The sequence below is a fragment of the Oncorhynchus gorbuscha genome, linkage group LG03 (genome assembly GCF_021184085.1).
Source record: "Oncorhynchus gorbuscha isolate QuinsamMale2020 ecotype Even-year linkage group LG03, OgorEven_v1.0, whole genome shotgun sequence".
Lineage (NCBI taxonomy): Eukaryota > Metazoa > Chordata > Actinopteri > Salmoniformes > Salmonidae > Oncorhynchus > Oncorhynchus gorbuscha.
Genome location: NC_060175.1, coordinates 101,091,694 through 101,107,565, shown reverse-complemented (window position 1 = coordinate 101,107,565; position 15,872 = coordinate 101,091,694). Strand labels below are relative to the sequence as shown.

General features: G+C 24.9%; 1 protein-coding gene across 3 annotated transcripts in view; it reads right to left on the bottom strand.

The window, feature by feature from the left end:
• LOC124032375 (AMP deaminase 2-like) overlaps positions 1-15,872 on the bottom strand; it is a 95,213-nt gene that overhangs the window by 9,415 nt on the left and 69,926 nt on the right. For all 3 annotated transcript variants that reach the window (XM_046344736.1, XM_046344738.1, XM_046344737.1), the window contains 2 exons: positions 1,287-1,418; positions 942-1,105 (listed from right to left, as the gene is read on the bottom strand). In XM_046344736.1, the coding sequence (XP_046200692.1) occupies positions 942-1,105; positions 1,287-1,418 (296 nt within the window). The remainder of the gene's footprint in view (positions 1-941; positions 1,106-1,286; positions 1,419-15,872) is intronic.

Sequence of the window (15,872 nt, the reverse complement as noted above, 5' to 3'; positions counted from 1 at the left end):
AGTTCTCCTTGATAGAGGTTAGTTGTACTCACAAGACAGAGTTCTCCTTGATAGAGGTTAGTTGTACTCACAAGACAGAGTTCTCCTTGATAGAGGTTAGTTGTACTCACAAGACAGAGTTCTCCTTGAATAGAGGAATAGTTGTACTCACAAGACAGAGTTCTCCTTGATAGAGGTTAGTTGTACTCACAAGACAGAGTTCTCCTTGAATAGAGGAATAGTTGTACTCACAAGACAGAGTTCTCCTTGAATAGAGGAATAGTTGTACTCACAAGACAGAGTTCTCCTTGATAGAGGTTAGTTGTACTCACAAGACAGACTTCTCCTTGAATAGAGGAATAGTTGTACTCACAAGACAGAGTTCTCCTTGATAGAGGTTAGTTGTACTCACAAGACAGAGTTCTCCTTGAATAGAGGAATAGTTGTACTCACAAGACAGAGTTCTCCTTGATAGAGGTTAGTTGTACTCACAAGACAGAGTTCTCCTTGATAGAGGTTAGTTGTACTTCTACTTCTCCTTGAATAGAGGAATAGTTGTACTCACAAGACAGAGTTCTCCTTGAATAGAGACTTCTCCTTGAATAGAGGAATAGTTGTACTCACAAGACAGAGTTCTCCTTGATAGAGGTTAGTTGTACTCACAAGACATACTTCTCCTTGAATAGAGGAATAGTTGTACTCACAAGACAGTGTTCTCCTTGATAGAGGTTAGTTGTACTCACAAGACATACTTCTCCTTGAATAGAGGAATAGTTGTACTCACAAGACAGAATAGAGTTCTCCTTGATAGAGGTTAGTTGTACTCACAAGACAGAGTTCTCCTTGAATAGAGGAATAGTTGTACTCACAAGACAGAGTTCTCCTTGATAGAGGTTAGTTGTACTCACAACTGTATGATACCTACTATACTTCTCCTTGAATAGAGGAATAGTTGTACTCACAAGAGTCGTGGGACCTGCACCAGCCAGCGTACATTGTTAGAGTAGACTTGGTGTTTGACGGCCCACTGGGCCAGCTTGTCCCATTCGTCTCTGCAGCGGCCGCAGATGGACAGACGCAGCTCCACGTTCTGGTATTTACTCTCCTCTAGGTCAGCCATCACCTCCTGAGGAGCAGAGACACACACCGGTCAGCAGGGGGCGCCAAGTACTGCACAACTTTACTAGAATACAGTACAACACGCAGCTATACAGACTGCTGGAACTAGGACTAAGAATTCAAACACTTGCCCTGATTGGACAAGTAGAGACTTTACTATATCGATGATGCGCTCATTCGGCAGGCACCTTGACGATGTGTCCAAAGTATTTCCCCTGTACGTGGTTGTCTGTCTTGATGAAGATCTCTCTCAGGATGGACTCCCCGATGGGGTTGTATTTGGCGTTGAACTTGTCAAAGCGGTGGAAAGTGTTGCGGTCCTGCGATGAGAAAAGGAGACAGTAAGACTCGATCAACGTCAAGATTTCATGTCAGCTGGGTCGTCTATCTTCAAAGTGCAGTGGTGATCGGCAAGTTCAACAAAAAAGCTCTCAGAAATAGAACGACCATTCATCCATATTTCTCAGCAAAACTCTTAGACAGAGCTAGGAATAAGAGGACTGACCATCTGTTATATCAACATTATAGGTTTAACCATGTTTTGAGGCTATGTAGTGTTTGATACCTACTACGAGTCTAGTTTATATATGTTTGATACCTACTACTAGTCTAGTTTATATTATATATGTATGATACCTACTACTAGTTTATATTATATATGTTTGATACCTACTACTAGTCTATATTATATATGTATGATACCTACTACTAGTCTAGTTTATATTATATATGTATGATACCTACTACTAGTCTAGTTTATATTATATATGTATGATACCTACTACTAGTTTATATTATATATGTATGATACCTACTACTAGTCTAGTTTATATTATATATGTATGATACCTACTACTAGTTTATATTATATATGTATGATACCTACTACTAGTCTAGTTTATATTATATATGTATGATACCTACTACTAGTCTAGTTTATATTATATATGTATGATACCTACTACTAGTCTAGTTTATATTATATATGTATGATACCTACTACTAGTCTAGTTTATATTATATATGTATGATACCTACTAGTCTAGTACTAGTTTAGTTTATATTATATATGTATGATACCTACTACTAGTTTATATTATATATGTATGATACCTACTACTAGTTTATATTATATATGTATGATACCTACTACTAGTCTAGTTTATATTATATATGTATGATACCTACTACTAGTTTATATTATATATGTATGATACCTACTACTAGTTTATATTATATATGTATGATACCTACTACTAGTTTATATTATATATGTATGATACCTACTACTAGTCTAGTTTATATTATATATGTATGATACCTACTACTAGTCTAGTTTATATTATATATGTATGATACCTACTACTAGTCTAGTTTATATTATATATGTATGATACCTACTACTAGTCTAGTTTATATTATATATGTATGATACCTACTACTAGTCTAGTTTATATTATATATGTATGATACCTACTACTAGTTTATATTATATATGTATGATACCTACTACTTCTAGTTTATATTATTATTATATATATGATACCTACTACTAGTCTAGTTTATATTATATATGTATGATACCTACTACTAGTCTAGTTTATATTATATATAGTTTATATTATATATGTATCATACCTACTACTAGTTTATATTATATATGTATGATACCTACTACTAGTCTATATTATATATGTATGATACCTACTACTAGTCTATATTATATATGTATGATACCTACTACTAGTCTAGTTTATATTATATATGTATGATACCTACTACTAGTTTATATTATATATGTTTGATACCTACTACTAGTCTAGTTTATATTATATATGTATGATACCTACTACTAGTTTATATTATATATGTATGATACCTACTACTAGTCTAGTTTATATTATATATGTATGATACCTACTACTAGTCTAGTTTATATTATATATGTATGATACCTACTACTAGTTTATATTATATATGTATGATACCTACTACTAGTTTATATTATATATGTATGATACCTACTACTAGTTTATACTAGTCTAGTTTATATTATATATGTATGATACCTACTACTAGTTTATATTATATATGTATGATACCTACTACTAGTCTATAGTTTATATATATATGTATGATACCTACTACTAGTATATATATTATATGTATGATACTACTACTACTAGTTTATATTATATATGTATGATACCTACTACTAGTTTATATTATATATGTATGATACCTAGTTTATATTATATATGTATGATACTACTAGTCTAGTTTATATTATATATGTATGATACCTACTACTAGTTTATATTATATATGTATGATACCTACTACTAGTCTAGTTTATATTATATATGTATGATACCTACTAGTCTAGTTTATATTATATATGTATGATACCTACTACTAGTTTATATTATATATGTATGATACCTACTACTAGTTTATATTATATATGTATGATACCTACTACTAGTCTAGTTTATATTATATATGTATGATACCTACTACTTTATATTATATATGTATGATACCTACTACTAGTCTAGTTTATATTATATAGTCTAGTTTATATTATATATGTATGATACCTACTACTAGTCTAGTTTATATTATATATGTATGATACCTACTACTAGTTTATATTATATATGTATGATACCTACTACTAGTCTAGTTTATATTATATATGTATGATACCTACTACTAGTTTATATTATATATGTATGATACCTACTACTCTAGTTTATATTATATATGTATGATACCTACTACTAGTTTAGTTTATATTATATATGTATGATACCTACTACCTAGTTTATATTATATATGTATGATACCTACTAGTCTAGTTTATATTATATATGTATGATACCTACTACTAGTTTATATTATATATGTATGATACCTACTACTAGTTTATATTATATATGTATGATACCTACTACTAGTCTAGTTTATATTATATATGTATGATACCTACTACTAGTTTATATTATATATGTATGATACCTACTACTAGTCTAGTTTATATTATATATGTATGATACCTACTACTAGTTTATATTATATATGTATGATACCTACTACTAGTCTATATTATATATGTATGATACCTACTACTAGTCTAGTTTATATTATATATGTATGATACCTACTACTAGTTTATATTATATATGTTTGATACCTACTACTAGTCTAGTTTATATTATATATGTATGATACCTACTACTAGTATGATAGTTTAGTTTATATTATATATGTATGATACCTACTACTAGTCTAGTTTATATTATATATGTATGATACCTACTACTAGTTTATATTATATATGTATGATACCTACTACTAGTTTATATTATATATGTATGATACCTACTACTAGTTTATATTATATATGTATGATACCTACTACTAGTCTAGTTTATATTATATATGTATGATACCTACTACTAGTTTATATTATATATGTATGATACCCTACTACTAGTTTATATTATATATGTATGATACCTACTACTAGTCTAGTTTATATTATATATGTATGATACCTACTAGTCTAGTTTATATTATATATGTATGATACCTACTACTAGTTTATATTATATATGTATGATACCTACTACTAGTTTATATTATATATGTATGATACCTACTACTAGTTTATATTATATATGTATGATACCTACTACTAGTTTATATTATATATGTATGATACCTACTACTAGTTTATATTATATATGTATGATACCTACTACTAGTCTAGTTTATATTATATATGTATGATACCTACTACTAGTTTATATTATATATGTATGATACCTACTACTAGTTTATATTATATATGTATGATACCTACTACTAGTCTAGTTTATATTATATATGTATGATACCTACTACTAGTTTATATTATATATGTTTGATACCTACTACTAGTCTAGTTTATATTATATATGTATGATACCTACTACTAGTTTATATTATATATGTATGATACCTACTACTAGTTTATATTATATATGTTTGATACCTACTACTAGTCTAGTTTATATTATATATGTATGATACCTACTACTAGTTTATATTATATATGTATGATACCTACTACTAGTCTATATTATATATGTATGATACCTACTACTAGTCTATATTATATATGTATGATACCTACTACTAGTCTAGTTTATGTATGATACCTACTACTAGTTTATATTATATATGTTTGATACCTACTACTAGTTTATATTATATATGTTTGATACCTACTACTAGTCTAGTTTATATTATATATGTATGATACCTACTACTAGTTTATATTATATATGTATGATACCTACTACTAGTTTATATTATATATGTATGATACCTACTACTAGTTTATATTATATATGTATGATACCTACTACTAGTTTATATTATATATGTATGATACCTACTACTAGTTTATATTATATATGTATGATACCTACTACTAGTTTATATTATATATGTATGATACCTACTACTAGTTTATATTATATATGTATGATACCTACTACTAGATACCTACTACTAGTTTATATTATATATGTATGATACCTACTACTAGTTTATATTATATATGTATGATACCTACTACTAGTTTATATTATATATGTATGATACCTACTACTAGTCTAGTTTATATTATATATGTATGATACCTTATATTATATATGTATGATACCTACTACTAGTTTATATTATATATGTTTGATACCTACTACTAGTTTATATTATATATGTATGATACCTACTACTAGTTTATATTATATATGTATGATACCTACTACTAGTTTATATTATATATGTATGATACCTACTACTAGTTTATATTATATATGTATGATACCTACTACTAGTTTATATTATATATGTATGATACCTACTACTAGTTTATATTATATATGTATGATACCTACTACTAGTTTATATTATATATGTATGATACCTACTACTAGTTTATATTATATATGTATGATACCTACTACTAGTTTATATTATATATGTATGATACCTACTACTAGTTTATATTATATATGTATGATACCTACTACTAGTTTATATTATATATGTTTGATACCTACTACTAGTTTATATTATATATGTATGATACCTACTACTAGTTTATATTATATATGTATGATACCTACTACTAGTTTATATTATATATGTATGATACCTACTACTAGTCTATATTATTATATGATATACTAGTTTATATTATATATGTATGATACCTACTACTAGTTTATATTATATATGTTTGATACCTACTACTAGTCTAGTTTATATTATATATGTATGATACCTACTACTAGTTTATATATTATATATGTATGATACCTACTACTAGTTTATATTATATATGTATGATACCTACTACTAGTTTATATTATATATGTATGATACCTACTACTAGTTTATATTATATATGTATGATACCTACTACTAGTTTATATTATATATGTATGATACCTACTACTAGTTTATATTATATATGTATGATACCTACTACTAGTTTATATTATATATGTATGATACTACTACTAGTCTAGTTTATATTATATATGTATGATACCTACTACTAGTTTATATTATATATGTATGATACCCTACTACTAGTTTATATTATATATGTATGATACCTACTACTAGTTTATGATACCTACTACTAGTCTAGTTTATATTATATATGTATGATACCTACTACTAGTCTAGTTTATATTATATATGTATGATACCTACTACTAGTTTATATTATATATGTATGATACCTACTACTAGTCTAGTTTATATTATATATGTATATACCTACTACTAGTTTATATTATATATGTATGATACCTACTACTAGTTTATATTATATATGTATGATACTAGTTTATATTACTACTAGTCTAGTTTATATTATATATGTATGATACCTACTACTAGTTTATATTATATATGTATGATACCTACTACTAGTCTAGTTTATATTATATATGTATGATACCTACTACTAGTTTATATTATATATGTATGATACCTACTACTAGTTTATATTATATATGTATGATACCTACTACTAGTCTAGTTTATATTATATATGTATGATACCTACTACTAGTTTATATTATATATGTTTGATACCTACTACTAGTCTAGTTTATATTATATATGTATGATACCTACTACTAGTTTATATTATATATGTATGATACCTACTACTAGTTTATATTATATATGTTTGATACCTACTACTAGTCTAGTTTATATTATATATGTATGATACCTACTACTAGTTTATATTATATATGTATGATACCTACTACTAGTTTATATTATATATGTTTGATACCTACTACTAGTCTAGTTTATATTATATATGTATGATACCTACTACTAGTTTATATTATATATGTATGATACCTACTACTACTAGTTTATATTATATATGTATGATACCTACTACTAGTTTATATTATATATGTATGATACCTACTACTAGTTTATATTATATATGTATGATACCTACTACTAGTTTATATTATATATGTATGATACCTACTACTAGTTTATATTATATATGTATGATACCTACTACTAGTTTATATTATATATGTATGATACCTACTACTAGTCTAGTTTATATTATATATGTATGATACCTACTACTAGTTTATATTATATATGTATGATACCTACTACTAGTCTAGTTTATATTATATATGTATATATATGTATGGTACCTACTACTAGTTTATATTATATATGTATGATACCTACTACTAGTTTATATTATATATGTATGATACCTACTACTAGTTTATATTATATATGTATGATACCTACTACTAGTTTATATTATATATGTATGATACCTACTACTAGTTTATATTATATATGTATGATACCTACTACTAGTCTATATTATATATGTATGATACCTACTACTAGTTTATATTATATATGTATGATACCTACTACTAGTTTATATTATATATGTATGATACCTACTACTAGTCTAGTTTATATTATATATGTATGATACCTACTACTAGTTTATATTATATATGTATGATACCTACTACTAGTCTAGTTTATATTATATATGTATGATACCTACTACTAGTTTATATTATATATGTATGATACCTACTAGTCTAGTTTATATTATATATGTATGATACCTACTACTAGTTTATATTATATATATATGATACCTACTACTATACCTACTAGTTTATATTATATATGTATGATACCTACTACTAGTTTATATTATATATGTATGATACCTACTACTAGTTTATATTATATATGTATGATACCTACTACTAGTCTAGTTTATATTATATATGTATGATACCTACTACTAGTTTATATTATATATGTATGATACCCTACTACTAGTTTATATTATATATGTATGATACCTACTACTAGTTTATATTATATATGTATGATACCTACTACTAGTTTATATTATATATGTATGATACCTACTACTAGTCTAGTTTATATTATATATGTATGATACCTAGTTTACTAGTATTATATTATAGTTTATATGTATGATACCTACTACTAGTCTAGTTTATATTATATATGTATGATACCTACTACTAGATACCTACTACTAGTTTATATTATATATGTATGATACCTACTACTAGTTTATATTACTACTAGTTTATATTATATATGTATGATACCTACTACTAGTTTATATTATATATGTATGATACCTACTACTAGTTTATATTATATATGTATGATACCTACTACTAGTCTAGTTTATATTATATATGTATGATACCTACTACTAGTTTATATTATATATGTATGATACCTACTACTAGTTTATATTATATATGTATGATACCTACTACTAGTTTATATTATATATGTATGATACCTACTACTAGTTTATATTATATATGTATGATACCTACTACTAGTTTATATTATATATGTATGATACCTACTACTAGTTTATATTATATATGTATGATACCTACTACTAGTTTATATTATATATGTATGATACCTACTACTAGTTTATATTATATATGTATGATACCTACTATGTACTAGTTTATATTATATATGTATGATACCTACTACTAGTCTAGTTTATATTATATATGTATGATACCCTACTAGTCTAGTTTATATTATATATGTAGTCTAGTTTATATTATATATGTATGATACCTACTACTAGTTTATATTATATATGTATGATACCTACTACTAGTTTATATTATATATGTATGATACCTACTACTAGTTTATATTATATATGTATGATACCTACTACTAGTCTAGTTTATATTATATATGTATGATACCTACTACTAGTTTATATTATATATGTATGATACCTACTAGTCTAGTTTATATTATATATGTAGATACCTACTACTAGTTTATATTATATATGTATGATACCTACTACTAGTTTATATTATATATGTATGATACCTACTACTAGTCTAGTTTATATTATATATGTATGATACCTACTACTAGTTTATATTATATATGTTTGATACTACTACTAGTCTAGTTTATATTATATATGTATGATACCTACTACTAGTTTATATTATATATGTATGATACCTACTACTAGTTTATATTATATATGTTTGATACCTACTACTAGTCTAGTTTATATTATATATGTATGATACCTACTACTAGTTTATATTATATATGTATGATACCTACTACTAGTCTAGTTTATATTATATATGTATGATACCTACTACTAGTTTATATTATATATGTATGATACCTACTACTAGTTTATATTATATATGTTTGATACCTACTACTAGTCTAGTTTATATTATATATGTATGATACCTACTACTAGTTTATATTATATATGTATGATACCTACTACTAGTCTATATTATATATGTATGATACCTACTACTAGTCTATATTATATATGTATGATACCTACTACTAGTCTAGTTTATATTATATATGTATGATACCTACTACTAGTTTATATTATATATGTATGATACCTACTACTAGTCTAGTTTATATTATATATGTATGATACCTACTACTAGTTTATATTATATATGTATGATACCTACTACTAGTTTATATTATATATGTATGATACCTACTACTAGTTTATATTATATATGTATGATACCTACTACTAGTTTATATTATATATGTATGATACCTACTACTAGTTTATATTATATATGTATGATACCTACTACTAGTTTATATTATATATGTATGATACCTACTACTAGTTTATATTATATATGTATGATACCTACTACTAGTCTATATTATATATGTATGATACCTACTACTAGTTTATATTATATATGTATGATACCTACTACTAGTTTATATTATATATGTATGATACCTACTACTAGTTATTTATATTATATATGTATGATACCTACTACTAGTTTATATTATATATGTTTGATACCTACTACTAGTCTAGTTTATATTATATATGTATGATACCTACTACTAGTTTATATTATATATGTATATACCTACTACTAGTTTATATTATATATGTATGATACCTACTACTAGTTTATATTATATATGTATGATACTACTACTACTAGTTTATATTATATATGTATGATACCTACTACTAGTTTATATTATATATGTATGATACCTACTACTAGTTTATATTATATATGTATGATACCTACTACTAGTTTATATTATATATGTATGATACCTACTACTAGTTTATATTATATATGTATGATACCTACTACTAGTTTATATTATATATGTATGATACCTACTACTAGTCTAGTTTATATTATATATGTATGATACCTACTACTAGTCTAGTTTATATTATATATGTATGATACCTACTACTAGTTTATATTATATATGTATGATACCTACTACTACTAGTCTAGTTTATATTATATATGTATGATACCTACTACTAGTTTATATTATATATGTATGATACCTACTACTAGTTTATATTATATATGTATGATACCTACTACTAGTTTATTATATATATATGATACTACTACTACTAGTTTATATTATATATGTATGATACCTACTACTAGTTTATATTATATATGTATGATACCTACTACTAGTTTATATTATATATGTATGATACCTACTATGTATGATACCTACTACTAGATACCTACTACTAGTTTATATTATATATGTATGATACCTACTACTAGTTTATATTATATATGTATGATACCTACTACTAGTTTATATTATATATGTATGATACCTACTACTAGTTTATATTATATATGTATGATACCTACTACTAGTTTATATTATATATGTATGATACCTACTACTAGTTTATATTATATATGTATGATACCTACTACTAGTTTATATTATATATGTATGATACCTACTACTAGTTTATATTATATATGTATGATACCCTACTACTAGTCTAGTTTATATTATATATGTATGATACCTACTACTAGTTTATATTATATATGTATGATACCTACTACTAGTTTATATTATATATGTATGATACCTACTACTAGTTTATATTATATATGTATGATACCTACTACTAGTTTATATTATATATGTATGATACCTACTACTAGTTTATATTATTATATATGTATGATACCTACTACTAGTTTATATTATATATGTATGATACCTACTACTAGTTTATATTATATATGTATGATACCTACTACTAGTTTATATTATATATGTATGATACCTACTACTAGTTTATATTATATATGTATGATACCTACTACTAGTTTATATTATATATGTATGATACCTACTACTAGTCTATATTATATATGTATGATACCTACTACTAGTCTAGTTTATATTATATATGATACCTATACCTACTATGTATGATACCTAGTTTATATTATATATGTATGATACCTACTACTAGTTTATATTATATATATATGATACCTACTACTAGTTTATATTATGTATGATACCTACTATAGTTTATATTATATATGTATGATACCTACTACTAGTTTATATTATATATGTATGATACCTACTACTAGTTTATATTATATATGTATGATACCTACTACTATGATACCTACTACTAGTTTATATTATATATATATGATACCTACTACTAGTTTATATTATATATGTATGATACCTACTACTAGTCTATATTATATATGTATGATACCTACTACTAGTTTATATTATATATGTATGATACCTACTACTAGTTTATATTATATATGTATGATACCTACTACTAGTCTATATTATATATATATATGATACCTACTACTAGTCTATATTATATATATATGATACCTACTACTAGTTTATATTATATATGTATGATACCTACTACTAGTCTATATTATATATGTATGATACCTACTACTAGTCTATATTATATATATATGATACCTACTACTAGTCTATATTATATATGTATGATACCTACTACTAGTTTATATTATATATGTATGATACCTACTACTAGTTTATATTATATATGTATGATACCTACTACTAGTATAGTTTATATTATATATTGTAGCGACCCGCACAGACAGCTGTGTGTTATGTGTTAGGCTAGGAGGTGGTTGTGTTGTACTGACCAGTACCCGGTGTTCGCGGGGTCCGACATGTCAATCAACCTGCTATCTGCCAATCACGGGAATGCCTGGAATGTTCTGATGCCGGGCATCCTGGTTATAGTGGCGTGGAGGGGGTTGGGCAGGGGGTGGATATTGGAAGTTAAGACCAGGTTCAGCCTTTGTTCTCTCTCTCTTACGTCTGGGCTTCACAAGAGAAGGTCACGATTGGCTTGTGGGTTATCTGTCATCTATTTGGCGTGTGCTACGGCCCAAACAGTAGCCTGTGTAAAGTTGGTTTAATAAACCGTCAATTCGCAAACTCAAGCCTCTGTCTGGACAATTGTTCATTTATGATCTAGTCAGGTCATTACAATATGTATGATACCTACTACTAGTCTAGTTTATATTATATATGTATGATACCTACTACTAGTCTAGTTTATATTATATATGTATGATACCTACTACTAGTTTATATTATATATGTATGATACCTACTACTAGTCTATATTATATATGTATGATACCTACTACTAGTTTATATTATATATGTATGATACCTACTACTAGTTTATATTATATATGTTTGATACCTACTACTAGTCTAGTTTATATTATATATGTATGATACCTACTACTAGTTTATATTATATATGTATGATACCTACTACTAGTTTAGTTTATATTATATATGTATGATACCTACTACTAGTCTAGTTTATATTATATATGTATGATACCTACTACTAGTTTAGTTTATATTATATATGTATGATACCTACTACTAGTCTAGTTTATATTATATATGTATGATACCTACTACTAGTCTAGTTTATATTATATATGTATGATACCTACTACTAGTTTAGTTTATATTATATATGTATGATACCTACTACTAGTCTATATTATATATGTATGATACCTACTACTAGTCTAGTTTATATTATATATATATATGATACCTACTACTAGTTTATATTATATATGTATGATACCTACTACTAGTTTATATTATATATGTATGATACCTACTACTAGTTTATATTATATATGTATGATACCTACACTAGTCTAGTTTATATTATATATGTATGATACCTACTACTAGTTTAGTTTATATTATATATGTATGATACCTACTACTAGTCTATATTATATATGTATGATACCTACTACTAGTCTAGTTTATATTATATATATATGATACCTACTACTAGTTTATATTATATATGTATGATACCTACTACTAGTTTATATTATATATGTATGATACCTACTACTAGTTTATATTATATATGTATGATACCTACTACTAGTCTATATTATATATGTATGATACCTACTACTAGTTTATATTATATATGTATGATACCTACTACTAGTTTAGTTTATATTATATATGTATCATACCTACTACTAGTTTATATTATATATGTATGATACCTACTACTAGTTTAGTTTATATTATATATATATCATACCTACTACTAGTTTATATTATATATGTATGATACCTACTACTAGTTTATATTATATATGTATGATACCTACTACTAGTTTATATTATATATGTATGATAGTACTAGTTTATATTATATATGTATGATACCTACTACTAGTTTATATTATATATGTATGATACCTACTACTAGTCTAGTTTATATTATATATGTATGATACCTACTACTAGTCTAGTTTATATTATATATGTATGATACCTACTACTAGTTTATATTATATATGTATGATACCTACTACTAGTCTAGTTTATATTATATATGTATGATACCTACTACTAGTCTAGTTTATATTATATATGTATCATACCTACTACTAGTTTATATTATATATGTATGATACCTACTACTAGTTTATATTATATATGTATGATACCTACTACTAGTTTAGTTTATATTATATATGTATGATACCTACTACTAGTTTATATTATATATGTATGATACCTACTACTAGTTTATATTATATATGTATGATACCTACTACTAGTCTAGTTTATATTATATATGTATGATACCTACTACTAGTTTATATTATATATGTATGATACCTACTACTAGTCTAGTTTATATTATATATGTATGATACCTACTACTAGTCTAGTTTATATTATATATGTATGATACCTACTACTAGTCTAGTTTATATTATATATGTATGATACCTACTACTAGTTTATATTATATATGTATGATACCTACTACTAGTCTAGTTTATATTATATATGTATGATACCTACTACTAGTTTATATTATATATGTATGATACCTACTACTAGTTTATATTATATATGTATGATACCTACTACTAGTTTATATTATATATGTATGATACCTACTACTAGTTTATATTATATATGTATGATACCTATTACTAGTCTAGTTTATATTATATATGTATGATACCTACTACTAGTCTAGTTTATATTATATATGTATGATACCCACTACTAGTCTAGTTTATATTATATATGTATGATACCTACTACTAGTTTATATTATATATGTATGATACCTACTACTAGTCTAGTTTATATTATATATGTATCATACCTACTACTAGTTTATATTATATATGTATGATACCTACTACTAGTCTAGTTTATATTATATATATATGATACCTACTACTAGTCTAGTTTATATTATATATGTATGATACCTACTACTAGTTTATATTATATATGTATGATACCTACTACTAGTTTATATTATATATGTATGATACCTACTACTAGTTTAGTTTATATTATATATGTATGATACCTACTACTAGTTTATATTATATATGTATGATACCTACTACTAGTTTATATTATATATGTATGATACCTACTACTAGTTTATATTATATATGTATGATACCTACTACTAGTCTAGTTTATATTATATATATATGATACCTACTACTAGTCTAGTTTATATTATATATGTATCATACCTACTACTAGTTTATATTATATATGTATGATACCTACTACTAGTCTAGTTTATATTATATATATATGATACCTACTACTAGTCTAGTTTATATTATATATGTATCATACCTACTACTAGTTTATATTATATATGTATGATACCTACTACTAGTTTATATTATATATGTATGATA